The following is a 27,766-nucleotide window of genomic DNA, read 5'->3' as shown; positions in this document are numbered from 1 at the left end:
GTCAGATGTGGCAGTGATCTTTTGGTTTGGTGTTTGTCTGTTTGTTTGATTTTGTTGTTGTTCTTGTTAACTGTTCTGTGTTTTTCCTTTTCTCTTTTATTGAATTTTGCTTTATTCCTCTCTGCTTTCTGATACTGTCTCCCTTTACCACCTCACCACCCCGACTCTCCCACCCAACTGCCTTTCTTTTGCCCATTTCTATGCCTTGACTTTCCCATTTTAGTCTCTGTACAGTCTGTTCCTTATTTCTCGGTGGTTGCAGCTTCTAAGCTAACAGAATGCTTCTGTCTTGCTGTGTGTTGATTTTACTGCTGTCATACAAAACTAAACTTGACGTGGCTATTGGGCTGTTATTTACAGTTTATTTCTTTCTCTGCTGCACTGGTTAAAAGGACACTGTCAAGGTATTTTTTTTCATAATTTTTCAAATCATTTTCCTCACTGTTTACAATAACCCATTAAAAGCTTGAAACTTAAATCTTTCCCTTCCAAAGATCCTCTCCATCCTACATTCACACTGGTTTGTTGTTGTAAAGTTGGGCCTATATGTTGGGCTGGTGCCGTTTGAGTTTTTGTCATTGAAAGCGCATGTAAAAAGTCAGGTTTTTTGTGGGGGCTGTGGGTGGACTAAAGGGGAAAGTGTAATGAAACAAGTGGGCTGCTCAGCAAACAGAGGGAAGAAACAAAAGGTCAAATTTGGTCCCGCTAACCTTGACAGTGTCCCTTTAAATATTTCTCTGCCACACACCCTGGACCCCAGTTACTGAGCCTTTGAGTGCTGCGTACTTTTTCAGTATGAACTTCCCTATGTGACTGTCACCCTAGCTGCAAAGATTAAAGCTTGTCTAAGGCAAGCCATCCAGTTGACACTGGAAGAGCTTTAATCTGTATCGTTTGCACACTTGTGTAGTGGCACATTCTGCTGTCTTGTACAGGCACATGTGATCTGGTCCCTCTTGCTGCTATAGCATCCTTTTGCTAGGCGTTTTAGAAGCCACACATAGAAATATCACCATTTGTATGCCAGAAAAGTAGTCATTCACATTGCATCTGTGATTAGTTAAGGTCTCATAACTATGTAGATTTCCTGTTGAAAATATAATTGTTTCCTTTTTAAAGGAGCACCAGATTTAGAGTTTTTAGAACCCTCTTTTGTAACATCATTGCAGGAATTACACTAAGCAAATTTCAGCATTGCTTTGAGCTGCTCTGTATATGACCATCACATCAGTGACGAAAAGTAACTGATGAGAAAGTAAACGAAATTCCTGACAAGAGGGTCACTTCCATCAGCTTTGATAGCTGTGTAATCAGAACAAGTAAGAATGTCACCAAGAGCTCCTTTCTTTGGCCGTGGAGTTGAATGGATAGGTCAGATTTGTTTGATCCATCAAGACCTGGGTACCACCTTAATATATAAATGGCACCAAGCATCCGAAGCCCAGTTCACTGCCTTATTTCTCAACATAAGCCAGAAGATTATCATTTATATCTCTTAGGCTAAGGGGGATTCTCTAATTTGTAAAGATTTCCTGATCTCTCCCATGTGTGATCTTTTAGAACTTGATGCATTAAAATATTGTTTTGATTGAATCAGTTATAGTGTCTTGTCATATTTTCAGTTCCAAAGAATTGCAGTCCTTTTCCTTTTCACTTTTTGGTGCAGATTGTACTTCTCACCACATTCTTTTTGCCATACCGTGACCCATCTGATAGAGTTGTGTGACTCATCAGTGAAGGAGCAGAGGCTAGTGCTTCAAAATCATCTGTTTAATTGGGAAGGGCAAAGATGAAGGTGTTTCAAATGAGAAGTAGAGTTTTACTGTGACGATCTTGTCCACAGTATTTACCACTAATTGTAAAAGATCACTCTTCCTCAGCCTTAGTGCTCATTAGAACTTACTTTCATGTTTTGTTTTCTTTTTACCAATTCTAGGTTGATTGTAAAGTGAAATTCCAAATTTTGAATCCTATTTCCCAGTTGATGCCCAGCTTTTTATGGCAGGAGATGCTTGCCTTAGAGAGATGCTCTTTCCTTCTCGCTAGTGCCATAAGTTCAGCAGTAAGAGTGTAGATACAGTGTACTTTGGGGCTGAATTCAGCAGTAGCAGGAGGACTGTGTCAGCTAACTGATGGGGTATCACTAGGCAGGGGCACAGCAGGGGTTAGGAGCGTGGTCTCGCAGCTTGATGATCTGCTTTGCAGTCTGTTCTCTTCCTCCACAATAGTGAGCCAGACCTGGTACCTTAGTCACTCAGAGTCTAAGAGCTTTGGACATTCAATTCTGAACTTAAATGGTACCATAAAACCCTACTACTCTGAAAGAATTAAGATGCTCTTGTGTTCTTATTAATAGCCATGAATTTTACTTCTCTCTTCCCTACTCCCACCTGAAATTTGTCATCTTTGAGGGAAATCAGATACCTTGGCCTTCTTTTTTCATCCTGCCCTTGTTCTGGAAGGTGCTCAGGTGTGTTGACACAGTCTTTGTTCTCTGGGACTTTTCCAGCAGTGTTGTCTGCATGTCAGCCTGGCTTATCTCCGTGCATGTCAGCTCCAGGGCACCTTGTGTTCCACATGACTTCACTTAGCACCAGTGTGAATCCTGTGGCTGTTAATAGAGATGGAGTCCCAGCTCTGAGGGCAAAATTGTGAAAGTAGGAGAATATCTGGGCTGAAACATTTCATATCTCATTTAATAGAATTGACCACTCCATAGAAAAGACAGTTTGAATCATTGTCCTCAAAGGTTTCCCCTTTGAGATACATGTTTTGATCTTTTAAACTGTAGAGCATTTGTGTTTTCATGGATGGTTATATTTAGTCTTGTAAGGACCAACTCTGCCATACTTCGAATTTTCAGGTTCCTAAAGAGAAAGATGAAATGGTAGAGCAAGAGTTTAACCGGTTGCTAGAAGCTACATCTTACCTTAGTCATCAACTAGACTTCAATGTCCTCAATAATAAGCCTGTGTCCCTTGGTCAGGCCTTGGAAGTTGTCATTCAGTAAGTACTTTGGTACTGCTTATTGTTTTGTGAATTCTGCTTATAGACTTGCTGTTTAATGTTTTAAGTTTTTCATCAAGTCTTATTTGAGATGGTTTTCACTTATTTTCATGCAAAACAGTTAAATCCAAAAGTAAAGCCATTTAAGATAATTACATGATCCTTAAGCCGCCTCTCTATTGTAAAATTTTCTTTTTTATGGTACCGAGTTAACTGCATTTAACATAGCCTAGAAAATAGTTTGCCACCAGCCAACTTTCTTGTTCCAAAGAATTAGAAATTTCAGTGGGCTTTGATGCCATCAAATGTTTTTGATGGGCATCTGTCTTATGCAGCAAGGCTGGCTGTGTGGCCAGGATATACATATTGTCTCTTCAGGTTACAAGAAAAGCACGTCAAAGATGAGCAGATTGAACATTGGAAGAAGATAGTGAAAACTCAGGAGGAACTGAAAGAACTTCTTAATAAGGTGAAATTCTATATATTTTTTTCATAACTGAAGATGCATCAGTAAGGGGAAAAGGCTCTTTAATTTAGAAATTCTAAAAACATTTCTGATTTTTTTAATCTGTGGAAGCTAAAGTCTGCTCTGGTGGGGCTCATTATTCTTAGGCAATAATGACTAGCAAAAGACACTGTTTTATCTGTCAGTCTTTCAGCATGACATTATTGGCAAGTTGTTGCTGGGGGAAATAGGTCTTTCCTGTGTCAGGTTGCCTTTGTTGCAAAGCTGGCCCAGTGCCCTCTGCTGAAATCCAGGATGAGAGGAAGATCAGCTTTGCTGGGGTCAGGTTCCCACTGATGAAGGCAGCATGTCAGCAGCCAGGACCATGATTCATTGCCATAATTATTTCATTTGAGGTGGCAGTATGGGGACACTCCCCAGTCGTATGTCTGTTGAGGTCCTTGTTTACCCACCTTCCAAAGCCCAAGCTCTAGAGTGGGAAGCCATTTGTTTCTCCTCATCCTGCCAGCTGCAAATATGGGGGCTTTATAACACAAAATCTGGGTGCGTCTTGTGATCGGTCTCTGCCTCACTCTCTTGCTGTGCCTCATTTCTCCATCTTGACAGATGAAGAGATCTCTGGCCCAGTTTCATGGATTGTGGTGCGTGTGCAATGAGGAGAGAGGCTAGAGAACAGCTGGTGTGGGGCTTCGGTCCTGAGCTTTAACCTTTACCCTAGTCTTTGTAGCAGCATCAGAAACCTGAACTAACATTCGGAATGGTTCCTTAAGGTTCTTTTTGTGATGATTTGACCTTTTACATATTTAAAAAACAAATCATGACAATTTGTTTCCCAAAACAATAAATTTAAGTTAAATTGGTGGTGGTTTTTTTCCTGGTAGTTAAATTAATTTTAATAATATATTTTGATTAATGGGACACTCCTAGCTCTCCCATTTGTTTCGGAAAGCAGAGCCAATCCTGTTACCTGATAGTGATGTGATACTTCTGTGTTGAACCATGTAGACTTTTTCCTGTTTTAAAATGTCATGATTTGGAAGAGGTATTAAAGAATTCCAGGGACCTTGCACTGTAACTCTGTTTTGATATAATAGCAGTTTAGGGGAGGAGCCAAAGCACATGCTTTGGCAATGAATTATATCACTATTTGAAATGGTAAATTTGTATTTTTCCCTCTTAGATGGTAAATTTAAAAGAGAAAATTAAAGAACTCCATCAGCAATACAAAGAAGCATCTGAAGTCAAGCCACCCAGAGATATCACTGCTGAGTTCTTAGTGAAAAGCAAACACAGGGATCTGACTGCCCTGTGCAAGGTGTGGTATACGTGCATGCCTCATTGAATTTACTTGGAATCCTAGGAAATAGTATAGATCTGGGAAACTGGAAAAGAGAGAGCCACCAGCCAATCCCAGGTGCCTATAGTAGAAAGAAAAGGGTTTGGTACACAGGAGCTGTGGGGGACTTAGTGGGTTAGTTTTGTCTGCTTTTTCTGCAGAATTTATACCTTGTTTTCATAATCTCATCCTTCAGCTTACCTACATCTCAGTTTGGCCCTCTGTCATAGTTTAGCCCTGACAGTTTAGAATAATGATAATGAACATGGACTCAGAGTCTTAAGAGTCATACTGTCTGGCTGAAACCCCTTAACTTGTAGCTCTTAGCCACGTGACTTTGGACCCCTTAATTAGCTCATCTGTAACGTGGTGTTTCGTACTGCCTCACTTGTAGGGGTACAGAATGCTCATTCCGTGCTAGCGTCATGGTCAGTGCACAGGAGTGGTAGTCGCTATTCTCGGTCATCCTTACTGTCTAGCATACTAGTATGTTTCTTTGTTTCCTCCTCCTGCCTCTCCTCCCCTCTCTCACACTCCCCACTTTTAATTCCAGGCTAACATTGTAACTTGTCTCCAAGAACAACCATCCTGGAGCCTTGATGCAGCCATAAGCTGAGGCACACTTGTAGATTGACCTGAACAGGGATGTGGTCCAGGCCTTACATTTTGTGGTATAAATAACTGGGTGGGTCTCTGTCCCATCAAGATCAACCTGGTTCTCTTAATTTTATCAGGAATATGACGAATTAGCTGAAACACAAGGAAAACTAGAAGAAAAGCTTCAAGAATTGGAAGCCAATCCCCCAAGGTAAGGAAAACAAGGAGACTCAGCTTTTACTGTTCCTTCTGTTAGATTTAGAAGGAAAATTACAAAGCATCCTGGGATTTTATTTGTGTTCAGTGACTGGACTATAGATTGTTCAGTGAATGGAAGTAACCTGTGTACATAGGACTACTTGTCAGGTTCCGTAATCCCCTGCTCTTATATTTTAATGTGTGAGAGTGTCCCAGATGCTTAAACGTACTGTGTTTGAAAAGATAGCCTTTCTCCATAAGATTCTGATATTTGAACGAAAATATAGTTAATGAAAATTGTCTTTGAGTGGGGTACAAGGTGGTATTGCTTTAAATTCTCATAATTCTGGGGGCTAGGAAAGTATTACACTTTATTTCCATTGGATTTTTGACAGTGAACACATGTTGACGGTGTACTCCATGTTGTATCTTCTTCCACATACATCTACTCTGTTCTGTAGTCAGGGATGCTACCCATTTTTGCTGGGGGAAAAAAAAAAGCCCATGCTTTATTTTCAATTTAAAACAAATAAGCTTTAGAATTTCTTCACGTAAGGCGTAGTCCCGCTGAGATCATCCACATCAGCCCATTGAGAATAGTAGTAATGTCCTTTGACAATCTTGTGCTCTTCTGTTCTCTTTTTGCAGTGATGTATATCTCTCGTCAAGAGACAGACAGATACTTGATTGGCATTTTGCAAATCTGGAATTTGCTAATGCCACACCTCTCTCTACACTCTCCCTTAAACATTGGGATCAGGTAAAATTCCTTTATCATTTATTTTGTTGCATGTGGGCTGAGAGGACTCCTGAGAGAAACTGTTAATGTGTTTGTATGTGTGTTTTTAAACAGTTCTGTTAAGATTTATTTTTTATATAACAAAACTTACCTATTTTAAGTGAGCAGTTTGATGCTTTGCCAAATTGATGTAGTCATGAATCACCATCACAATTAAGATACAGAACATGGCTGCCATCCTGAAAAGTTCTCTCTTGCCCCTTTGCAGTCAGTCCCCGGCCCTCCTGTTCCTGGCCCTACACAACTGCTGATTTGCTTTCTGTCACTATAGTTTTGCTTTTTCTAGAATTACATATAAATTGAACCATACAGTATATAGCCTTTTGTATGTGACTTTTTTCACTTTGAGATTCATTGTTGTTGTGCATTATCAGTAGTTTGTTCCTTTTTATTGTTTAGTAATATTCATATGCATTGTATGGCTATACCATAGAATGTTTATCCATTCAGTGGTACATTTAGGTTGTTTCCAGTTTTTGGCTATAAATGACTGAAGCTACTGTGAACATTTATGTCTGTCTCTTGGGTAAATATCTAGGAGTAAAATTGTTGGGTCTGTGGGAAGTAGATTTTTAACTTTATAAGAAACTTCCAAGCTGTTTTCCAAATTGCATTTCCACCAGCACTGTATGTAAGTTCCAGTTGCTCCACATCCTCACCAACACTTGGTATTGCCAGTTTTTAAATTGTTAACCATTTTAGTGGTTGTATAGTAGTTTTTCATTGTGGTTTTGATTTGTATTTCTGTGATGACTGGTGATGTGAAGCATCTTTTCATGTGCTTTAGGCCATTCCAATGTCAATTCTTTGTTGAAAGTCTGTTCAGATCTATTGCCTATTTTAAAAAACCTAGTTGTGTGTCCTCTTTTAAGAGTTCATTATGTTTTTTAAATTCTGGATACACTAATACTTTTGTCAGATTCATGTTTTGAAAATATCTTCTTCCAGTCTACAGCTTGCCATTTCATTTTCTAAATGGTGTCTTTCAAAGAGCAAAAGGTTTTAATTTTATGAAGTCCTGTTTATCAACTCTTTCTTTTAGGCTTTGTGCTTTTTGTATCCTGAAAAATCTTTTTCTAAACCTGATTGCAAAGATTTCCTCCTGTTTTCTTCCTGAACTTTTATGGACTTAACTCGTATGTGAGGTCTGTGATCCATTTTGAGTTAATTTTTGTGCATAATGAGGAGTGAGGGTAGGGTTCATGTTTTTTTATATGGTTATCTAATAAATTATTCTAGCACCACTCTTTCTCTTCATTGAAAATTAGTTGAGCGTGTGTGAGTCTATTTACCATTACTCTCTTCTGTTCAATATCTATCTATATGCCGCTGTCACACTGTCTTGATTACTGTTGCTTTATAGTACATCTTGAATTTGAGTACTAGAAGTTCTCCACCTTTGTTCTTTTTTGAAAGTGTTTTGGCTATTTTTAGGTCTTCTATAAAATTTTAAAATCAGTTTATCAATTTCTACAAAAAAATACCTTCTAGGATTGTCATCTTAACAGTATTGTGTCTTCTAATCCTTGAACATGGTGTATCTCTCCATTTAATTTAGGATTTCTTTATCTCAGCAGTACTTTAGAGTGCTCAGTGTATAAGTCTTACACATCTTTTGTTAAATTATTAAGTATTTTCAGTGTGATGTTACTCTTGACCTGATGAGAAATCAAAAGGCTTCTTAGATGTTGAGTGGGCTAATCTCTAAATCTGAGATTTTGGCCAGACTTAAAATTGTGTAGAAATAAATATTGCATTTTACTTACATATTTCATTTTCATTATACATTTTCCTAGTAAAATTATTTTGACATCTTCATCTTTAGATTATGCCCTGGTATTTTTTAAAATCTGAATTATAGCAAGGATTGGACTTGTCAATGGTATAAATTTTACAGAATTTCCAGTTTCTTTATGATTTTTTATATAAATACTAAATGAGTCTTATCCTAGTCACTTGATTTATCACTTGAAGTTTCAATGTGTTCATTTGTGATCATACTAAATTTGGAATGTAGATGGTGTGAACTCATGAGGAGAACAGATGAGTCAGTCACCAAGTAGTAAGAGTTCTGCCAGCCTAATGTTTTTACCTAATTTTACCTAATTCCTAAGAATTGTGGTATGTTTCTCCAGGAATTTCATGAAATTAGAAATATCAGCTAGCCTTCAGAAGTTTCTCTATATGGAAAATTTTTCAGTAAATTCCAAGCCATAAAATCATTTTGGGAATTCTTCCAGGCCAAATCCTGACTTCTTTGCTGTATGAATTATCTTGGGCCAGATTTTATAATCCTAGGTTGCCTTCATCTTGTTTCACCAGCTTTAGTTTTGGAAGTCTTCCTAAACTTTAAAACCTGTAAGTTTAAGACATAAAAACTGATTTTGCTCTTAGGTAAAAGGAGATGTAATTAGGGTGGAGAATCTTGACATCCTACCAAATCTGTAATGGGTTCAAAAACCAAACAAATTTTTATGATATCTAATCATCTGAATTTACTGAATCAGCTTCCTTCCCTCTCTTGCACCCCTCATTGTGTAGTATCTGGACTTGGTGATGCAGCGCTATTACAATAAAAAGTCTATCTCAGGAATGAATAAACTGCCCTAATCTCACTGCCCGAAGAGAGCCATTAGGGACATTTTGGTGTTTTTTTCTTTTCTCTTTAGTTTCCTGGGGCAGCTTTAGATGAAGGCTGAGTGCTTGTTCTTTAATTTCTGCCTTAGAATATTGACTGTTGCCACAAGCTGGTGTTTTCTCACTGTTATAGAACTCAGGATAATGGCATAAGTTAAATTAAGAAAGTGTGAAAATATGTACTTTTCTGTCCTCTTTAGGATGATGACTTTGAGTTTACCGGCAGCCACCTGACAGTGAGGAATGGCTACTCCTGTGTGCCTGTGGCGTTAGCAGAAGGCCTGGATATTAAGCTGAACACAGCGGTTCGGCAGGTTCGCTACACAGCTTCAGGTATGTCAGTGCTTCACTGGTAAGGTACACCTCTTACTATGGAACACGGTACTGATCTTCTGTTGAGTTTGACTTCCAGAAAAAATATTGGGTACATCTCCTGATAGGATGTCTGGTAGACTGTGACTCCTGGATGTAAAAGTTTGCATCTACAGAAAGGCGAGCCTGTGGGGCCCTTGGAGGCTCTAACCCCGTCACAGCATAAACCAGAAAATGGAGGTAGTTTTTAGCATCTCTAACTTGTGCATGAATTCGTTTGGTGTTAATAATAACAACCAGTGAGTTTGGATCTAGTTTAGCTAAGTATATTCTTAAATACAAGGATTTGGGCCCCTAGGCTCCAGTGTGACCCACCCGTTGTATTTCACCATCTGCGTCTTGGCCTTTGGATCCATTCTGGCTTCTCTCCAGGTGGGCTAACTGCTTAGGCCAGTTTCTCATTTTGGGAGCAGTCTTGCTGATAGGTTGATTTTAGAGATGGAATTGCCCTGTAATTCTTGTGGCATTGAGCTTGGTGCTCATTATTGCAGCTTTCAGGGTACATTTCAGAGAACTTGTCATCCACCCACCTTTGGAATTAATAGTCTTGAACTCCTTACAGTAGCTAGTCACCCTCCTCTCTGAGAGTCCTCATGACAGGTGGAGATGTGGCCACCAATCTTGCCTCCATAGCCCCTTCTCTAGAGTTGCCAAGATCACTACAGATTTTTTTTACAGACAGTGAAACAGTTTTCCATTTAATTTTCCTTTCAGAGGCCACTTTTAGCTGGTGGTGTTGAGAAGGTCTGCAGCCGTTAAGTAGCCGTTTGCAGGCGGGTGGAGGACAGTGAGACTAACTTTTGTGTGATTTTCCCTAGTTTTGTACCACAGAAAATGGGCATGTACGGAGCGCTCATACTTACTTTGAGCTATTCATGTGTTTCTCAGAAACTATGTAAAGAGGCATTTATTAAAGAAAAATTGAACATAAATGAGGGAAAATTACATTAACCTATTTTCAGTACCTTTTCTGTGGTCAGCTTTGAGCTCATTCACACCCTGGCAAGCTAAGCATCACAATGTGTTCTCACGAACAGCGTGCTCTGCCGTTTTAAGCTGCATCCCTTAGATCTGCACCACGGTTTTCTGGTATCATTCTTCTCTTGGTCCTTAGTGAGCACCTAACCACAGTGGAGAGGTATTGGTTCCGTTGGGACAGGCATTTTACTGTTAATTTTGGTCTAAATTTAACTTTGGTAAATGATAAGTTCCTGTTTTTAGTCCTGAAGATCACCAGTGTATCAGTCAGGAACATGGGGTAGTATGGTGGTTAAGGTCGAGGACTCTGAAGTTGACTGTTGTGTTTGAATCCCAGCATTTATTATCTGTATGGCCTTAGACAACTTACTTCATCTCTGCCTTGCTTTTCTTCTGTAAAAAATGAGTAGAACTCACTTCATAGACTTGTAGTAAGAATTAACTGAGATCACGTGTTGATTCTGCTGCGCACTAAATGTTCAGTACCCTTGTCAGTATCATCCTTATCACCAATAAAGTCTTTCCTTTCTAACCTCTCTAGGATGTGAAGTGATAGCTGTGAATACCCGCTCCACGAGCCAGACTTTTATTTATAAATGTGATGCAGTTCTCTGTACCCTTCCCCTGGGTGTGTTGAAGCAGCAGCCACCAGCTGTTCAGTTTGTGCCGCCTCTTCCTGAGTGGAAGACATCTGCAGTCCAGAGGATGGGATTTGGCAACCTTAACAAGGTAACCTGCCCTGGGCACCTCTCTGCACACCCACTGTACAAGCACCAGTCTTACTGCCCTCCACTCAGGAGACAGGGTCGCATTTTTGTACATTTTGCTATCTTCTCAGCTCTGTGATATCAGAGTGAGGCCTATCAGTTCGTTCACTTAGTGCCTAATTACATATAAAGTACCCATTGAAGACTGTCTTCTGGGGTCACTTCACAAACCCAAACCTACAAAAAGAGAGCTATGAATGTCCTTCTGAGCAGTGCAGTTGCAATAGGGGTTTCTAGGCTCATATTGAGTTTTATATTACTATTTAATATTACATATTTTATATTATATAATATTATATTAGAAGAAACTTACTTAATAAGGTCTGAGGAAGAAGTACTTCCTGTTGAGGCGCAGCTGTGCTTAAAGCCACGTTCTGAGCGCTGTCACCAGCTCATGTGCTCTTTTTTCACGGTAGGTCGTGCTTTGTTTTGACCGGGTGTTCTGGGATCCAAGTGTCAATCTGTTCGGGCATGTGGGCAGTACGACTGCCAGCAGGGGTGAGCTCTTCCTCTTCTGGAACCTCTATAAAGGTAACTGCTTTCTAGTTTTAATCTTTTGCATTTTCTTATAGTAGTAGAGAATTAGGAATATTTTGGTTTTCCTCAAATAGATAGTCTTGATTTTTCATTAACTCAACAGACAATTCCTGAAATCCCTTCTAGGAGCTGGGCATATTAAAAAAAAAAAGAAAAGAAAAGAAAAAACCTGCCTTCAAGGAGCTCACGACCTAGTAGGGGATACAGTAAGGAGGGAGGCGGTCTCAGAACGGGGCAGTAAGTAGAGTGACAGAGTGAGAGCCCAGGGCACTGCAAAAGAAAACATAAGACAAAGAAATCAACTCAGCTGGTGGGGACATGCCCAGGGAAGCTTCCTGGAAGGGGAAACTTGTATTCCTCATTCTCAGGCTTTTGTATCTGATTTGCCTCTGAATCTTTGATCACTTCCCTTAGAATATATTTATCAAACTCCCAACTCCTGTTTTACATTCTTCTGACATTGGGTTGCTCTTAATTCTATATAGAGCTTTAAGAAAAAAAAGTACATTTAGACCCTGCCTCATTCCAAGAAAAGGATGTAAGACATGCTACCATGCAGCAGAATCAGGAGGCCTGGCCTTTGACAGTGCAGACACATCAGTTAACCAGTTTGACTTCCACCCCAGTTCTTCCAATCACTCCTCATTGCCTGATACTGAAACATCCATCACATGGCTGGGGCCACTAACTCTACAGAGGAGCCACTTGTTCCCTGAGCACATTGCTTCCAGTAATAGCTAAGTACTCATTCTTTCTCCCCATCCAGGCCATCATGTCCTGTCAGTGCCAGCCTCACTCTCTGACCTGTTTACTTCTTCCCCAGTCTAAGCCACTCTCACCTCATACCTGTTCACTTGCCAGTAACCACTGACTGCTACCCCTGCTTTGTCTTTTGATGGCTTTTCATTATCATGGCCATCATGAAGGCCACATAATCCAGCCCTTCTCTGCTTCAGCTTCGTCGTCTATCCCCTCCCCTGCCTCCAGGCATACCTGTCTCCTCTCCTGGAATCCTAAAAGGCACCATGCTGTCTTCTATTTCAGGCTTCTGCATTGTGCCATGGCCTGGGCCTAGGGTACTTTTATTTTTTTCTCCTTCTCTTCCTTCCCAGCGTGGAGTACTCTACTGAGCCTTCAGGTCTTGACCTAAATGTCACTATTTCAAAGAGGCTTTTCAGGACACATATACCTCCACTGCCTCAACTCTAAATTATGTCCTTGCATTTTCTTTACATCCTATGTTTTTCTTCACAGCTTTTATCATAATTTCATAATTCTGTATCTCTGTGATTCTTTGTTGATCTACATAGTCTAGTTTACAGCTTTTATACCCGCAGCATCTGTTACTGTGCCTATCACATAAGGCTGTTGCAGAGAGTCACCAAATGGGTGAGTAAAGGTGGTGATGAGTGTGGAGGGCCTGGGATGACAACTAAAAGGATGCAGCCCTGGTCATGGAGATGTCCAAGAATTCTGTGCCTGAAGTGCAGGGACACTTGTTAGCAAGGTCTGAAATTGCATCTTCAGGACTTCCGTATTCTGCCAGGTTAAGCAGTGAAGTCTGTGAGTCACACTTCACTCACTGTGGTTTGCCAGCTCCCTTCTGGAGACAGAATTCAGGTTGCTGTTTCAGAAGCATGTCTCTGGCATGAGTGGTGCATGTCTGTTGGTCATCAGATTTCAGACAGCCAAGAATAATGTGGGACCTGATGAGGTACTTGAGAAAAGTCTATAGGAAAACCCTGGAATTGTCCTTTCTGTTTCTCTAGCTCCAATACTATTGGCACTAGTGGCAGGAGAAGCTGCTGGCATCATGGAAAACATAAGTGATGATGTGATTGTTGGCCGATGCCTGGCCATTCTTAAAGGGATTTTTGGTAGCAGTGCAGTGCCCCAGGTAAGTAAGTGGGAGGTGGGGATGGTTGGGGGCAGACTAAAGCAGGGTTTGATGTGTCTCAGGTTGCAGCATAGAGTCTTGGTCAGCACAGAGTTTCAGCCAGAATTGAGGCATGTATGCTGGGTTTACATTAATGCTAATGTTAAGAGTTCATGCCCTGTGTGTGGGATTGAGAAGAGCCCCCAGTACGGGGTGCAGGGGATTGAGAAGGGTATTTGCTGCATTTCTTTGCTTGTCTTGCCTGTTGTCTCTGCTTGTGGAATCATCTCCCTGCCCTCTCTCCGCCCCACAACCAGCTTTTAGACACTGGCCAGACTCCCTTAGGGAAGTCTTAAGAGAATCTTTTGGTAGTTTTTTCTATTATTCTTTCTTTGGGCCTATTGAAACACTTTTAGGCTCTTATGATTCCTTTGAGAGAAGGTGTATTGCTTCATGTGAATTTTGAAAGAGAATAAAGGTCAAGTCCTGGGTAGATCGGATTAGCAGATGAGAAGGCAACCTGGAGGCTCCCTTGCAGCCTGAAGGCATTTGTCTTTGGTCCTACAGCAGCAGCGTTCATCACTGGCTAACTCATGTGTCTGTTGCCTCTTTCTCTCTCTCACTTGAATCCCCATCCATCACAGCTTTTCCACCTTTCAAAAATGATTGATTTGGCCTTGGTGTCCAGTAATAACTTCCACTTGTGGTTTTTCCTTTAGCCCAAGGAAACTGTGGTGTCTCGCTGGCGTGCTGATCCCTGGGCCCGGGGCTCCTATTCCTATGTAGCTGCAGGATCATCTGGAAATGACTATGACTTAATGGCTCAGCCAATCACTCCTGGCCCCTCAATTCCAGGTGCCCCACAGGTGAGAAACTGGCAAACTATATGTGGGCTTATTTGGAAACAAGCCAGAATCCCAGGATCTCAGGGTAAAAATCATGCCACTGGTTTTAGATATGAGTCATTCTGTCCTTGGACCCTTTCAGATAACCAAGAGCAGAGAGAAAGCACTATTATTTGTATCTGATTTTTCATATATTGGCTTTGTCAATCTAGGTAGTCTGTTCAGAATGGAAGAGTCCAGAGTATAAACCAATTACTTTTCCCTTATTCAGATTTTCCTTCCTAAAAAACAAAACCAAAAACATTTTAAATTGTGCCCCATTTTGTACTGGTGCATAGGATTGTTGCAGGGTCCCAATTATTTAGAGGCCTCCAGGACATGCCCCTGAGAAAAGGCCTGCTCTGAGCTGAGGGGCAGAAGTTTTCCTGAATAAGAACAAATGCTGTATTCTCTGTAGTTTAGTCAGAACACCCCCAACCCCTAGTAGGTACTACATGAAGTAAAGGAAGCTCTAGAACTGGGCATCCCCCAGAAATAAACCAGTAAACAAGCACCGATGCAGTTAAGCATCACCCTAAAACTAAGGCTGGGGTGAGTTACTGTGCTTCTGCTTCTGTCAGCTCTAGGAAGGTGCCTGCTGTAAGGGAGACCCTTTTGGGTAGATTGAAGGACCAGTAATTAGGGTGAGCAGGAGGAAGATGGAAGGAGGGAGCCTTTAAAGGCCAGCAGGAATCTGGCAGTTCAGACACAACAGGAATAAAAGCCTATATTGCAGCCTGCTGATTTTCTCTAATTTTTTTTTCCCGAAATAGCCTATTCCACGACTCTTCTTTGCTGGAGAACATACAATCCGTAACTACCCAGCGACAGTCCATGGTGCTCTGCTGAGTGGGCTGCGAGAAGCAGGAAGGATTGCAGACCAATTCTTGGGGGCTATGTACACCCTGCCTCGCCAGGCCACTCCAGGCGTCCCTGCACAGCAGTCCCCAAGCATGTGAGACAGATGTATTCAAAGGGAAGAGGCTGATACATATGTCTTTTGCTGCATAAGCAAAGCTCTTCCAGCAATATTAGATTCCACTGAGAAATTCACCCTGGCATCTGGGCTCGTGGTGGTCAGGTAGCCAAGGAGGTTGCCTCCTTTAGGTGATTTAGAGCAGGGTAGGCCTTGTCCGTTAGTGTGGGCGTCTGCATTCTTCGTTAGGACTGAGGCAGGCAAGCACTCTGCGAGAACATCTAGCCTGTGTGTGTGGTGAGTTTTTATATTTTGAGAATAAAACTTCATAGAAAATTAGTCCTATCTTTTTTGTTTCCCCTTAGGGTTAGAGTTATATATACAAGGCAGGGGTGTTACTCCTTTGAAAATGCCTTTTATCCATGTTTAAATAAGGAAGATGTTTATATAAAGGAGAAAAATGGTTTGGTCAAGTCAAAAGATAGGGCTGGGGGAGGGGGGGGTTCCCATAGAGGCAAAGGGCTTCCTGGTGTGTGGGGCTGGACTTCCCCACTGGGGTTGTAGGGTGACTGGGCCAAGGGTATGAAGCTGCAGGTCAAGCATATGGAAAATGAATGAATTTTCCAGATAACACAAAACTTGACACAAAGTTTGGGTGGGCCTCTGGCAGACCATTCTGGCTCTATTCCACCAGATTCTCTCCATGGGTATGTGCTAACTTTCCACTTCTGACCAAAATACTGGTATAAAAGTTTAAAGAGATCAAGGGTTCAGGTAACTTAGCTGGTGTATTAATTTCCTATTGCTGCTGTAACAAATTGCCACAGCGGACTTTAAGGAAGATTCCATTTCCTTGCCTATTTCAGCTTCTAGTAACTGTATTCCTTGATTTGTGGCCCCTTCCTCCATCTTAAGAGCACATTACTCCAATCTCCGCTTCCCTCATCACCTTCCCTAGTTCTGTAGTCAGATCTTTTTTCTAACTCATAAGGATACTTGTGATTTCGTTTAAGGCCCACCCAGATTGTCTCCCCCAATTTCAAAATCCTTAATCAGATTTGCAAAGTCCTTTTTGCTGCATAAGGTTAAAACATTTTTACAACAAAAAGGGACCAGTGCCTGTTCCTTCCAAAGGGCCTCTAACAGACAGTGTTACCTTAAGTGTATGAACGTAATCTGCTTCTGGAAATTGGATTTCCTCCTGTTAGTCGATTCTTCCCTATAATTAGTTTAAATGAGGTTTTATTCTTAGTACAATTCAAGGGATATTACATTGGTGGTCTGACTGGAAGATGAAGATGGATTTTCCCCCAGTCTTGGACTGAATGACAGCTATGGGAAAAATTTGCGCACCAGGATCAGGGCAGGTGGTGTAACTGAGGTAAAGGTGAGAGCAGCATGTAGTAGAAAGTGTACTGACTTTGGAATATGACCTATATTTGAATCCTAGCTTTGCCATGAATATTGTTACCTCAGCGGGGTTAGGGTATCTGATCCAATGGTACGTGCTTTTTAAAGAGTTTGTTTTTTAAATAAATGGCATAGGCAGCTTGAGACACAGATGATTTGGGGGGGGGGGTGACAACAGATAAACCTAAAAATAAAATGTAGCAATGAAACAGCTGCTATGATTCTAACTCCAGTTATCTGGGTCTGAGAAATGTCCTTTCCCAAGCCTCAGCTACAGTTCCAGTCCTTACAGCATCAGTAATTGGCTGAGTATTTTAAATAAAATACAGTGAAACATACTAGCCACACCAGTGCATAGCAACAGTTGTACGCAGAGATGACATCAACAAAAATGGCATCACTGACTCACACGCACACAGAGCACATGGAAACTAGGGAGCTTTATTGGTTACATATTGTGCTGCAGAGCCAACAGACAGCATTAGAGCCAGAGGATACATGCAGACAGGCAGCTTCAACTATACACATGCACCCAAGGAGCCCTGAGTCACTGCTCATGGCTTCGCCCTGGTTTCCAGCGACAGGGTCCGGCCTCCTTGGTCCCAGGCTTGGAGCAGGAATGTAGGAGAAGCTGCTGCACCTAGACTCCAAGGGGCGGCGGCGAGACCAGAGCACCTGCCTGAGCAAGTAGGTGCGGACCAACAAGATACTGATGCCCCCTGGCAAGGGGGCCTATGATGCAATAACAGTTTGAGGGCTGTTTCCCTAGCCCTCCCAATCTTTAAAATACAAAAAAATAGACTATATTCTCTTAAAAATACATTCCATTCAGTACATGTTCTGAGCTGTGAAGCAGCAGGAAAATAGGGCCCCTTTCCTATGATCTTGGTTGTGAGGCTTTGAGGAGAACCCTGATCCCCACCTGGGGTATTTAAAAGGTAATCCCTAAAAGCAGCTCTTTCAACGCAGTCTTGTCAGATTAACGATTTAAAAAAACAACAAAACAAAACACCAACAAAGGCAGCTGGGGACTCAGAGGCAGGGTCCCTATTCCTTTACTGGGAAGTGGTGGCACTTGGCACTAACCCACCAAAATGAAGAACTAAAACGGCCCCAGGATGACAAGTCCAAGATCAGTATAGACCCTCCCACACCCCACTACGGGGGTGAGTTATGTGCAAGCTTGCCCGTGGCTGAGGTTGGAGTCCTTGGCCCCACTGCAAATCCCTTTAACCCACGTCTGACCTACACTCTGTTTCATTGCCATGCAGAAGCAAAAGCAGCCATGGCTTCTCTGCCCACCATCCCTGCAGCTTTCTCTGATTGATTGATACAGAGTGGTGAGAGAGACGTGGCAGCAGGTGGAGACCAGCTCCTGGCATTTAGCCAGCTCTGCTTCCTCCAGCCAGGCAGCTCTGGAGTGCCAGGTTCCCCAGCCTTACTAGGAACTCCCACAGCCATACACCTGCCAGTAAAACTCAAGAGTTAGAGCCAAGCTGCAAAAGATGCTTGTCATAAAAGTGGGGTTGTTGGCTGGGGCAGTGGGAATATCTGGCTTGATTAGACAAGCTATTCAACTATCAGGTCTCCCATTTGGAAGTTTCCTCCAGGACCCCTGATGGTGAGGCCTGGGTCCAGACGGTCACACACCTAGGCTGCTTTTCAGAAATGGGCCTTCCAACTTTGGAATTTGAGAGCCAGCCTTGCCAGCCATTTGAAGCCTAGAGGAACTGAACCTCTAGCCTTCACTTGCTATTGCAAATGGTATTTTCTGTAATTGCTGAGGACATTTAAAAATAAAACCTTTTTTACAGCGACTCTAGAAAGTGTGCAGATTAAGGAAACAAAATATTTATCCTGAAATAATTGTTACAATCAAACCCTATTGCACTCAGGTTTTAAGATAGCAGCTCCAGCAAGAGGGCACCAGAGCTGTCCCTCTTCCATAGAGCATTTTGGGTGGTGGCAGATGTTGGTGCTGCTGAAACATGGAAAGATCCAGACTTTGGCACCAGGAGCTACAGCACCAGAATCCAGGGCTCCAACGCCCAAAGACAGGAATTATTGGCTAGATCTTGTAGGCATGGCTTGGCGCCTGTTTTCCACCAGCAAAGAGCCACAGACTAATTTCCTAGCCTCAGCTGACCACCACAGAGGTCTGTTTCCTTTGGACTCTCAGGGTTGCCAACCAGTGAAGAATGGCAGGGAGACTTCAAGTGAGAGGTTGTAGCCTCGAGCTAGTTTCTGGCCAGTGACTCAGCAAAAGCAGCAGGAAGAGAATTTGAAAACAGCATCTTAAGTTGAGCATCTGAGGCAGCGATGTGGAGAAAAGGCAAGCCACATGATTGGCAAACTCCGGGAAAATGGAAGTATGAGCAAAACACTCCTGTCTGTGAAAGGTAGGTACTTCCCCAAGACTCCTCCAGGATCGCCAGATCTGATGCAGACAAGGGTGAGGTGAACGCTGGTTCCCACAGAGTGGAGGCAGAGGAGCCCCAAGCAGCACTGGAACAGGAGACACACCAGCTTGCGTCATGGAAAGCCCGTGGCCTGCTGTGTGGCACTGGGCAAGGCTGGTGCTGCGAAGGGCCACAGAGACCACCTAATCTGACCCTTTTGTTTCATAGATTGGAAAAATGGGGCCGAGGGAGCTTCTCTGAGTTCATCCTCATGACATTAAAACATGGGGAACTGTAAAGAATAAGACCCAGAAAAACAAAGGTGTTGGGGGAACACACGCAAACCCATTTGGACAGTACCTTCTGAGAGTGAGAATCACCTCCCCACAGGAGAGTGAAAATAGAAAAAAATCTTAGAATGCCAGATTTAGGACCCCTAGTGACCATCCATTTCAAATAACTCATTTTACAGATAGGGAAACTGAGGATCCAAGAGGACGGTGACTTGCCTAAGGTCACATAGCAAGGAAGTACAAAGCCATGAAGAAAATTCAGTTTTCCTGAATTCTAATGCTGTCTTTTCACTATGAAGGAACAGTGTCTGCTTCATCAAGGTAGCTTTTTAAAGGGGATCCCTTCTTTGAACTGAGAGAATGCAGTTTAAAAAAAAAAAAGCACTGCCAAGAGCGTATGGTTCCTTCCCCATGTCACTGGTATAAGGAAAGTAATCAATTTTTGTTTATGTGGCTTCCTGAAAGGTTTGCTGCATTCTGAATTGTATAAACCTGGGGCCCTTGGTAGGCACATATTACCTTTCCTCCAATGAAGTCATCGTATTGACAGTCGGTTTGCAGAAAACCGTGGGCCCTCTCCTGTAGGAATGCATCAGCTTGGTAAAGTGCGACACCTCCTCCGTGGGGGGTGAGGAGGAGGAACAAAGTCCGTGCCTTCCATGGAGCTATTGCTTTGTGGAGTGACTAAAGGGAAATCGCTTCTTCCTGTCCGCTTTCCCCCTTGCTGGCACTTCCTAGAAGGCAGAGTATGCTGGGTCAGGCCCAGTTTAGTCTGGGAATATTCCAAAGGAGGAAACAACGAAGTCAGCCTGAAGTCTCCAGCCACAGGAGAGGAGCAGGCAAGGCCAGCAGCATTCATTACTGGAGCCCCGGGAAGGAGATGCATGAGGCTTGTGCACTTCCAGGTGCCTCTGGAAGGTGAGCGGAGTTGGGGTTGGGGGGAGGGGTGACACCATGCCAGTAGGTGGGTACCTGTGTGCTCTGCCCCCAGGAAACAATGGCCAGCCAGGTCCGAGAAACTTCAACCTAAAGGGTAGTCCCACAAACCCTTAAAGGCAGCACAGACCTCTTCTGTAAAAGTCTGCGGAACTCCAAAGGGGAAGAAATGGAAGCCCCCCAGATGGAGCTGATGGCTGGTGGGTGCTTAGGCCCCTAGGGCAAACAAGCAGTGATGTGGTTGTGGTGAGGAGACTAAGGGGTCAACATGAACCACACAGAAGGGGCTGCTCTGTGACACACAATCCACCAAGGAGTGGAGAAGGACTACTGGCTGCTGCTGTGTGGTAAGGATACAAGGGACTTCTGTATCTTTGCTCATTTGGGGGCCAAAGTGGCCCATCCTACCTTGGGGACAGGGACAAGGAGAGAAGACTCATGCATCAGGGGAGGCTGGGCCTGGGTGACCATGTCCAGCTTGTAGTTTCTGATACCCTCTGGTCAACTGGCAAAAAAATAACTTAAGCCACAGCCCGGCTTTCTGGCACAGTCTCCCAGCCACAGCCTGGTGTCTGGCCTGGCTAACTGGCCTTGGATCCTTCTAGGGCAGGAAGGTGGAAAAGCTGAGAAGCAGGAGTAGAGGAGACAGCAGACCTCACCCGGCTGGCTCAGTTCTCCTCAGCACACGGCCTGCTTGGCCGTAACCGTTCCTCAGCCCGAGCGCGCCCGGGCTCTGGCAGCCCCTGCTTCCCAGACAGTTCAGACCGTTCTAGGGAGTTGTGCAGCCGCCTGTAGACACTGAGTGTACAGTCATCACATTCCTCCTGTGCCAATAAATGACAAAAGTCAGCTGTGGAGGACAAATAATGAGAACCAAGACAGCCTCACACCCACCCCAGTGGTCCTCCCCCCACCAGCCCAGGGAGATGAGTGCAGACAGACCACAGCAGGACTCCAAAGATCTGCTTTGGCCGGAGGAAGGCCAATATAAAGGTTCCAGCTACCAGCTCCGAGCTGCCGGGGCCCCAGCTCCAAGCTGCCAGGGCCTCCTAGGGTGGACTGGGCGGCTCACACTGAACAGCGGCCCTATAAGGACAGGGCCTGGAATGGGGCACTGGAGTGCTCCCCAAAGCAGGGGCAGAGGCAGGGGAGTAGCTGAAAAGGAAACTGGACAGCTCTTACCCAACCTACAAACGACCAGAAGCCTTTCCTACTGTATCCCACAGTGCCCCTCGCCCTGTATTTCTCAGACAGCCAGTCCTAGACAACTTTCTCCCCACTCCTCTTCTGCTGGAATCCTGCCTTTTTAGTGCTCTTGGCAGATCAGAGAATACAAGCACGAGTGAGAAAGTCAGGTTGGCAGGGTGAAGGAGCACTGGATTTAGAAACAGGAATCTTGGATTCAAATCTTAGCTCTTCCAGTAATTCATCTGGGTGGCCTTGGGTAGGGCACTTTCTGTCTCTGACCTTCAGTTTCTACATCTAAAAAATGGGGCTAATATCCCCCCCATATTCCAGGGCTGTTGGAGAGACTGAACAAGATGGCGCGGAAGTGCTTTGCCCAGTGTTAAGTGCCTTGTAAAGACCCAGGGCGTTTCAAGTTAACACACAGTCACTGCCTGACTTTCAAGAGAAGGGAACAGTATCTAGGTCAAAAATGCCTGTCGTTCATTACAGGAGCCACATCTGAAAGACACTCCTGGGGGCTTCCCCTTCAGATGTTGTGCTGACACTCTGACCCTCAAAGAAGGGAAGATTCTGGATCTGTCTATCCAGTAACAAGCCATACTGAACCAGCCCTGCCGTCAGACAGGTGTCTGGGACAAAAAGTGTTGCTCGGGCATAAAGCTTATCAAAGTAGGCCCACTGTGAGCCCTAGCTCTCCTCAGCCCCTATATGCCAGCAGTTGGCAAAGATCTGCTGTCTATTCCTTGGCTCCATCTCTACTCTACAGAAAGCTGAGGAGAACTGAGCTTCCTCCTTTCACCCAGAGCCTCCAGCAGCTGCAGCTGATTCTTGTGCTTCTAGGCAAAGCTCTGTGGGGCCATAAGGGGAGCTCTGGCTACTCTGGCAAACCAAGAGAACAGAGGCCATACTCTTTTTGTGGCCTTCATCTATGAAGGCAAAATAGAGGAGACAAAGAATTTAGGAAGTTCATGCTGCTCTCTGCCAAATACCTTCTTCAAGGCCAAACCCATCTTATTTTCAACAGTTCTCAAACCACCCAGTTCTAAGCAGTGTTTCCCAGCCGCATGGTCTCCATAATCCTGAGTCACACAGGCCAGGGCAGAGGGGAACAAAGGAGAAGATACAGGAGAAAACGAGAAAGGGGAAGGGGGGAGAGAGAAAGAAATGGGACTTACCATGCCTGTTGAGTGGTTCCAGGCTGTGGCCGAGACAGCATCTCCTACCCGATTCCGACGAGTGAGCACCTCTGACACGGTGAGGCTGCTTTGGGTCCTTCTGGAGGAGAGCTCGGGGGCATCTCCTGAGTGTCCCACCCTTTGAGTGCCCTGCTCAAAAAGGTGCAAGCTGGGCTGTTCAAGGTCTGAACAGTCTGTGGAAGACCTTTGTGTGTAGGCGTTGGTTGATTCCACATTTTTACCTATTCGAGTTGGGGGGTCTTCTAAAGAGTTCAAGTCTCGCCTACTCTTCCAGGCATTCCGCACAGTAACGTGTCTGGCATCTGAAGAGCCCACTTCTAAAGGGGCACTATGGCTTTTCCACCTGATTGTCTCCGCTGCGGGTGCATGGCTGTTCCTCTCCATGGGATCTGATGGCTTGATTATAATGCTGCTCCGAGAGACCACAGTTTCTGGCCTGTTCTTCATGGGCCCATCTCCCATTCTTTCAGCTTCTGTGAACTGCAGGGTGATGTCATGTTTGTGAATGGAGAGCTCAAAGGGGGAGCTGACGTGGTTGCTAACTGACGTGAGCTCTGGCAGCCCAACCTGGATGTTGCTGGTGGATGTGTGCCTCTCCCGCAGGGCCTCACCGGGGGTGGCCCTCGGGCTGCTGCTGTCGGAGGGGTATATAGTTATGCTGCTTGTCACTTTGTTTGGCCCTGGTTTGGAAGTAGATTTCTGTTTCTCCAGTGTGACCTCAGTTCCAGATCCTCCCATGATTTTTTTCACGTCCTTATCAATGATAACAGGTTTAATGATGGCTCTAGACCGCAAGGCCTCTCTGGGGCTGAAGGGCCGCTGGCTTTTCACCCCGGCACCATTGGCCTCTGGGAGCTCCACGGCATTGGTGGGGGCTCTGACAGATTTCCCAGATTCACTTTCTGTTCCTGCATCTTTATCATTCTCAAATAAGGAGGTTCTAAGTCCCCCTTGGGGTTTGGCTTTTTCTCTACAGTTGGGCTGTTGCTTGGGCTCTGGCTCTGGAGTGATGGTTGTGTTTACCAATTTGGCAGTAACAAGAGACACCATGTCCATGTCATCATCTGAGTCTGGCTTCTCTCTGCTACTGGATTTGATGACTCGACACCTCAAGGCCTCATGCTGACCACTGTCTTCCATCACAACTGCTACGGGTTGATCAATTCCATCTTTACTTGGGGTTGAAAAGCCCTGAAGGATGTTCTCTTGGCTTCTGGAGCTATAATACTTTGATAAAGGTGGAGCCTTGGAATTGGATAAACTGGTATCAGCCTCCGGGCCATTGGCAGCCTTTTTGCCCTTAGAGAGCCCTTCTGAGGAAGATCTTCTAGATGTGGCCAGAGCTCCAATGGCCTTAGAACTGCCAGAGTCTGCGGCCTGAGTTATTTGACTTCCATTGCCAGTCACCTGCCCTCTCTTGCCAAAGAGGGCTTCAGTGGAGGTGTCAGAAGCCTTGTCACCTCTCCCCGATACGTCATTGGGAACAGATCCATGGGTGGTATCGCTGAATGTTCGTGTTGTCTTCTCTACTTTTCCCTTCAACCCACTCTCAGTACCTGACTTGGGGTTGCCCTTCCAAACTTTATTGTGCTCCTGAGCAGCTGGGGGGTAGCGGCTAAGCACCGATGGCTGCTCCCTGGACTTCTTCCCTTCACTCTGAGAGGAGCCAGACACAAATCGATCTTCAGTTCTCTTTGTCTCCTGAGTCCCACTGTCTGTACCTGCCCCTGTGTTGGCAGCTTTGGCTGCCCTCCTGTTGGTAAAACTGGGAGAGGAAACCTGCTTGTTGCTCAGAGAATAGTTTTCATTGTTGAAAGCAAACTCCCTGTTTCGGTACCTCTCCCGCTTATGCTGAGGGGACAGCTCCCGGGCTGTGTGCTTGGACACAGGTGCCTCGTTCCCATGGCCTCTACACTTAGTCCTCTCGTGCCTGCCTTTGCTGGACAGGAAAGTGTCTTCCCCTTCCACCTCCCCGTTCTCTAACTCTTTCTGTTTCTTGATTTGTAGCTTTACCTCCTCCAACTGGCTGGCTAAAAGTTTGTTTTTATTTTGTTCACTTAGGTAATTATCCTGAAGGTCATTATTTTTGGCCTTCATTTTCTTAAGCTCTTCCTCCAGAGATTCAAAATGTTTGATTTGTGTCTTAAGTTTCTCAATCTCTTGGTTAAGGTCTTTGACTTTGTTGTCTTCCTGATTTCGGTTCTTTTCGTTTTCTGATTTGTTTCGTGTTTCATTCTCTACCTGCTTCAGATAGTCCAGAGAGCCCTTCCTTCTCGATTCCTTGCATGGCAGTGTGGAAGAGATACCATCCTCGATGCGTAGGTCATTCCTTTCCAGAAGATTAGAAGCATTCCTTGTATAATCTCGATTCATTTTTTTGTTCTGCTCCAATTTTTGAGTAAGTTCTTTTATCAGTTTCTCGTTTTCTTTCTCCTTTTCATTCAAGTATTTTCTCTCACTTACAAAGCTCAGAGTTAATGATTTCAGCTTTTCTAATTCTGACACTAAACTCTGCTCAGTTTTATCTAGCCGGTCCTCGGAAGATTCCAGTTCTTTCACTTTGACCCTGAGCATTTCCAGCTCAGAGGAGATTTTCTTCGTCAGGTTTCTCTCCTCATTCAGACTCAAACAGAGTTGGGTACAGTCATTCTTACTCCTGCTAAAGGCCTCCTCTAGCTTCTCCAGCTCAGCCATTCGCTTCTGAAGCCGCTCAATCTCAGATTTCAGCTCCCGGGTGAGGTTTTCCTCCTCTTCAAGTTTCTCCTTCATCAGCTGACAGAGATCCTCTGCTCTCTTAATTTCCTCATCTTTGCCTTCGATTCTCAGCACTCGCTGGCGCAGCACCTCAATCTCAGCCAACATGCTGGAGTTGCTGCCTTCCGCCTGAATCACCTTGTCCTGGAGATCCAGGAGCTCATCCTCCGCTTTCTGAAGGTTTTTTGTGGCTTCCTCCAACTCATCGAGGCGGCGGCTCAGACTCTGTAACTTAAAGCGCAGGTGGCGGCTGGAGGCGGTATCCTTGTAGCTCGTAAGCTCAGCCATGTCTACTGACAGCCAGTGGGGGTTCCTAGAGGCATCCAATTCCACTCGAGGGGTAAGAAACAGTTACCTTTCTCTTGGCATCCACAGTCTTCTTTGGCAGCTGGGGACCATTATCAGTCTACAGAAGAAAAGCAGAAAGCACGTCAGGCAGCAAATCTAGATCTCCACTTCAGCTCCCAGCTGTAAAGAGTTACCGTGTGTAATTCTTGTGCCTAGAACACAGCAGGCGTTGAGATTGGTTGAATGAATGAATCTGACTAAACCTGCAGGAAGACACTAGTTCTTTATGGCTTTTATTAAGCTAATGCCTAGTTTCACCCTAATGAAGACCACCACCAATGGCAGCATGTCAAAGACACAGAGAAATGCATCATCTCTCACGGCAGGCTGCAGGAAAGTCTTCACCATCTGCTACCTGCATAATCTCAGAAGAGTCATTAACTCTGTGACAAGTCATTAGGTAAACAGCCTTGGTTTTACTTGGTTGTAAAATGGGGCTAATGATGCTTATCACATCCGTCCCCGGTACTGTTCTGAGTAGTGCATGGAAAGCTCCTGGTAACAAAGCAGTAAACAGTCCTAAGATTATTAAGAATTACAGCTCCAGGGAAAGGAGACTAGTGAAAAAAATCACTTCACTGACACAGGGGGATAACAGGGCCTGGACTCTTAGGGGAGAAAGGGAAATTCTCTATGTCTCTAGAGAATTTATAATCTTGGGCCTGCCTTCACTTGAATTCAGAGTTTAAATTTACACTGCCAGAGTGGAGTGGTCTGGTATCACTTGCTCTCACTGAGAATCTAACCTAAAGTGGTCTTGGCCTGGTAATAACCCTGGGAAACCTGCCAGAGGTAAAACAGAAATACTCTGGAGAGAGAGACTCTCTACCGAGGTCACACAAGAGTCTCACAGATAAAGTCCTGCTGAACCTGAGTTTACCGTTCAAAGTTACAAAACACATAAGGACCAATTTTTTACTACAACTGAACAAAGGAGATTTATACCAATAAGAACCAAAGTTAGTAAATAGACTAGGGACCATAAATCAAGTACCTGCCAATGGTTAACGTCATAAACAAAGGAATCAAAAACAGACAAGAACAAGATGCTATCAACAACGAGCAGAAGATTTTTTAAATTAGCCAAACAGAATTGCTAGAAATGGAAAGAAGAATAGCAAATTAGATGCATATGGAGAAAACAGAGTGGTTAAGAGGCATGAGGAAATTACAAAAGGTAGCACAGAGTTAAAGAGACTGAAGAAATGAAACAGGGGAATAAAAGAGGTCCAGAAATAACAGGGGAATAAAAGAGGTCCAGAAATGAGGACGGTCAACAGGTAATCCAAAGGAAGGAACAGAGAGAGGCAAAGAGGGAGAGGCAATATTTGAAGAGCTACTAGGTAAATTTCAAGAGTTGATGAAAAATATGGATCAAGGTAAATTAAGCTTTCATATAGTTTAGATACAACAGATCTTTGCAAAGCTAAACAATGTTACTGACTGTTGAATCTTTTACATTAACTAAGTTTAATTACCACATGAACAACTGTTCCAAATTCAAGAGGCAAAGTCCCAACCCAAGAAGGATAAAAATAAAATCTGCACCTAGACACAGCATAAGGATACAACAGGACAGCACAAAGAGAAGATCTTAAAAAAGCAACAAGAAAGGGGAAAAAAAGGACAAATATTCTGTGAGGAAATAACTGAACTGGATTCTCAGCAGAAACTTTTAAGTGAGTATCAAGAAGACAAAAGACCATAATAATAAAGTTCTAAGAGAAAATAACTGTAATTACTAGAAGTAAATACCCAGAGAAACTATGAAAGAAAATATAATTATTTTGAAACACTTTCAGAACACAAAAAGGAAAACAAAATAAAAACTTAAGTGTTTAACAGACCATCACTGAAAGAACTATTTATGAAT

General features: G+C 43.7%; 2 protein-coding genes across 7 annotated transcripts in view; one reads left to right on the top strand and one right to left on the bottom strand.

The window, feature by feature from the left end:
• Nucleotides 1-15,708, top strand: part of KDM1A (lysine demethylase 1A) — a 54,825-nt gene extending 39,117 nt beyond the window's left edge. For both annotated transcript variants that reach the window (XM_031464315.2, XM_064493941.1), the window contains 11 exons: nt 2,864-3,006; nt 3,385-3,475; nt 4,653-4,787; nt 5,543-5,616; nt 6,252-6,363; nt 9,240-9,372; nt 10,931-11,118; nt 11,573-11,687; nt 13,463-13,590; nt 14,289-14,435; nt 15,227-15,708. In XM_031464315.2, coding sequence (XP_031320175.2) covers nt 2,864-3,006; nt 3,385-3,475; nt 4,653-4,787; nt 5,543-5,616; nt 6,252-6,363; nt 9,240-9,372; nt 10,931-11,118; nt 11,573-11,687; nt 13,463-13,590; nt 14,289-14,435; nt 15,227-15,412 — 1,452 coding nt within the window. In that variant the 3' untranslated portion in view covers nt 15,413-15,708. The remainder of the gene's footprint in view (nt 1-2,863; nt 3,007-3,384; nt 3,476-4,652; nt 4,788-5,542; nt 5,617-6,251; nt 6,364-9,239; nt 9,373-10,930; nt 11,119-11,572; nt 11,688-13,462; nt 13,591-14,288; nt 14,436-15,226) is intronic.
• Nucleotides 15,709-17,204: 1,496 nt separating this feature from the next.
• Nucleotides 17,205-27,766, bottom strand: part of LUZP1 (leucine zipper protein 1) — a 74,151-nt gene continuing 63,589 nt past the window's right edge. For 3 of the 5 annotated variants that reach the window (XM_010979840.3, XM_010979839.3, XM_031464310.2), the window contains exons 3-4: nt 22,771-25,951; nt 17,205-21,231 (exon numbers count right to left, since the gene is read on the bottom strand). In XM_010979840.3, coding sequence (XP_010978142.1) covers nt 21,076-21,231; nt 22,771-25,833 — 3,219 coding nt within the window. In that variant the 5' untranslated portion in view covers nt 25,834-25,951 and the 3' untranslated portion in view covers nt 17,205-21,075. The remainder of the gene's footprint in view (nt 21,232-22,770; nt 25,952-27,766) is intronic. The other 2 variants (XM_031464311.2, XM_010979841.3) reach the window with 2 other exon arrangements.

Source organism: Camelus dromedarius, chromosome 14, assembly GCF_036321535.1.
Source record: "Camelus dromedarius isolate mCamDro1 chromosome 14, mCamDro1.pat, whole genome shotgun sequence".
NCBI lineage: Eukaryota > Metazoa > Chordata > Mammalia > Artiodactyla > Camelidae > Camelus > Camelus dromedarius.
The sequence above is the reverse complement of the archived record's forward strand: the minus strand, read 5'-3'. Positions and strand labels throughout refer to the sequence as shown.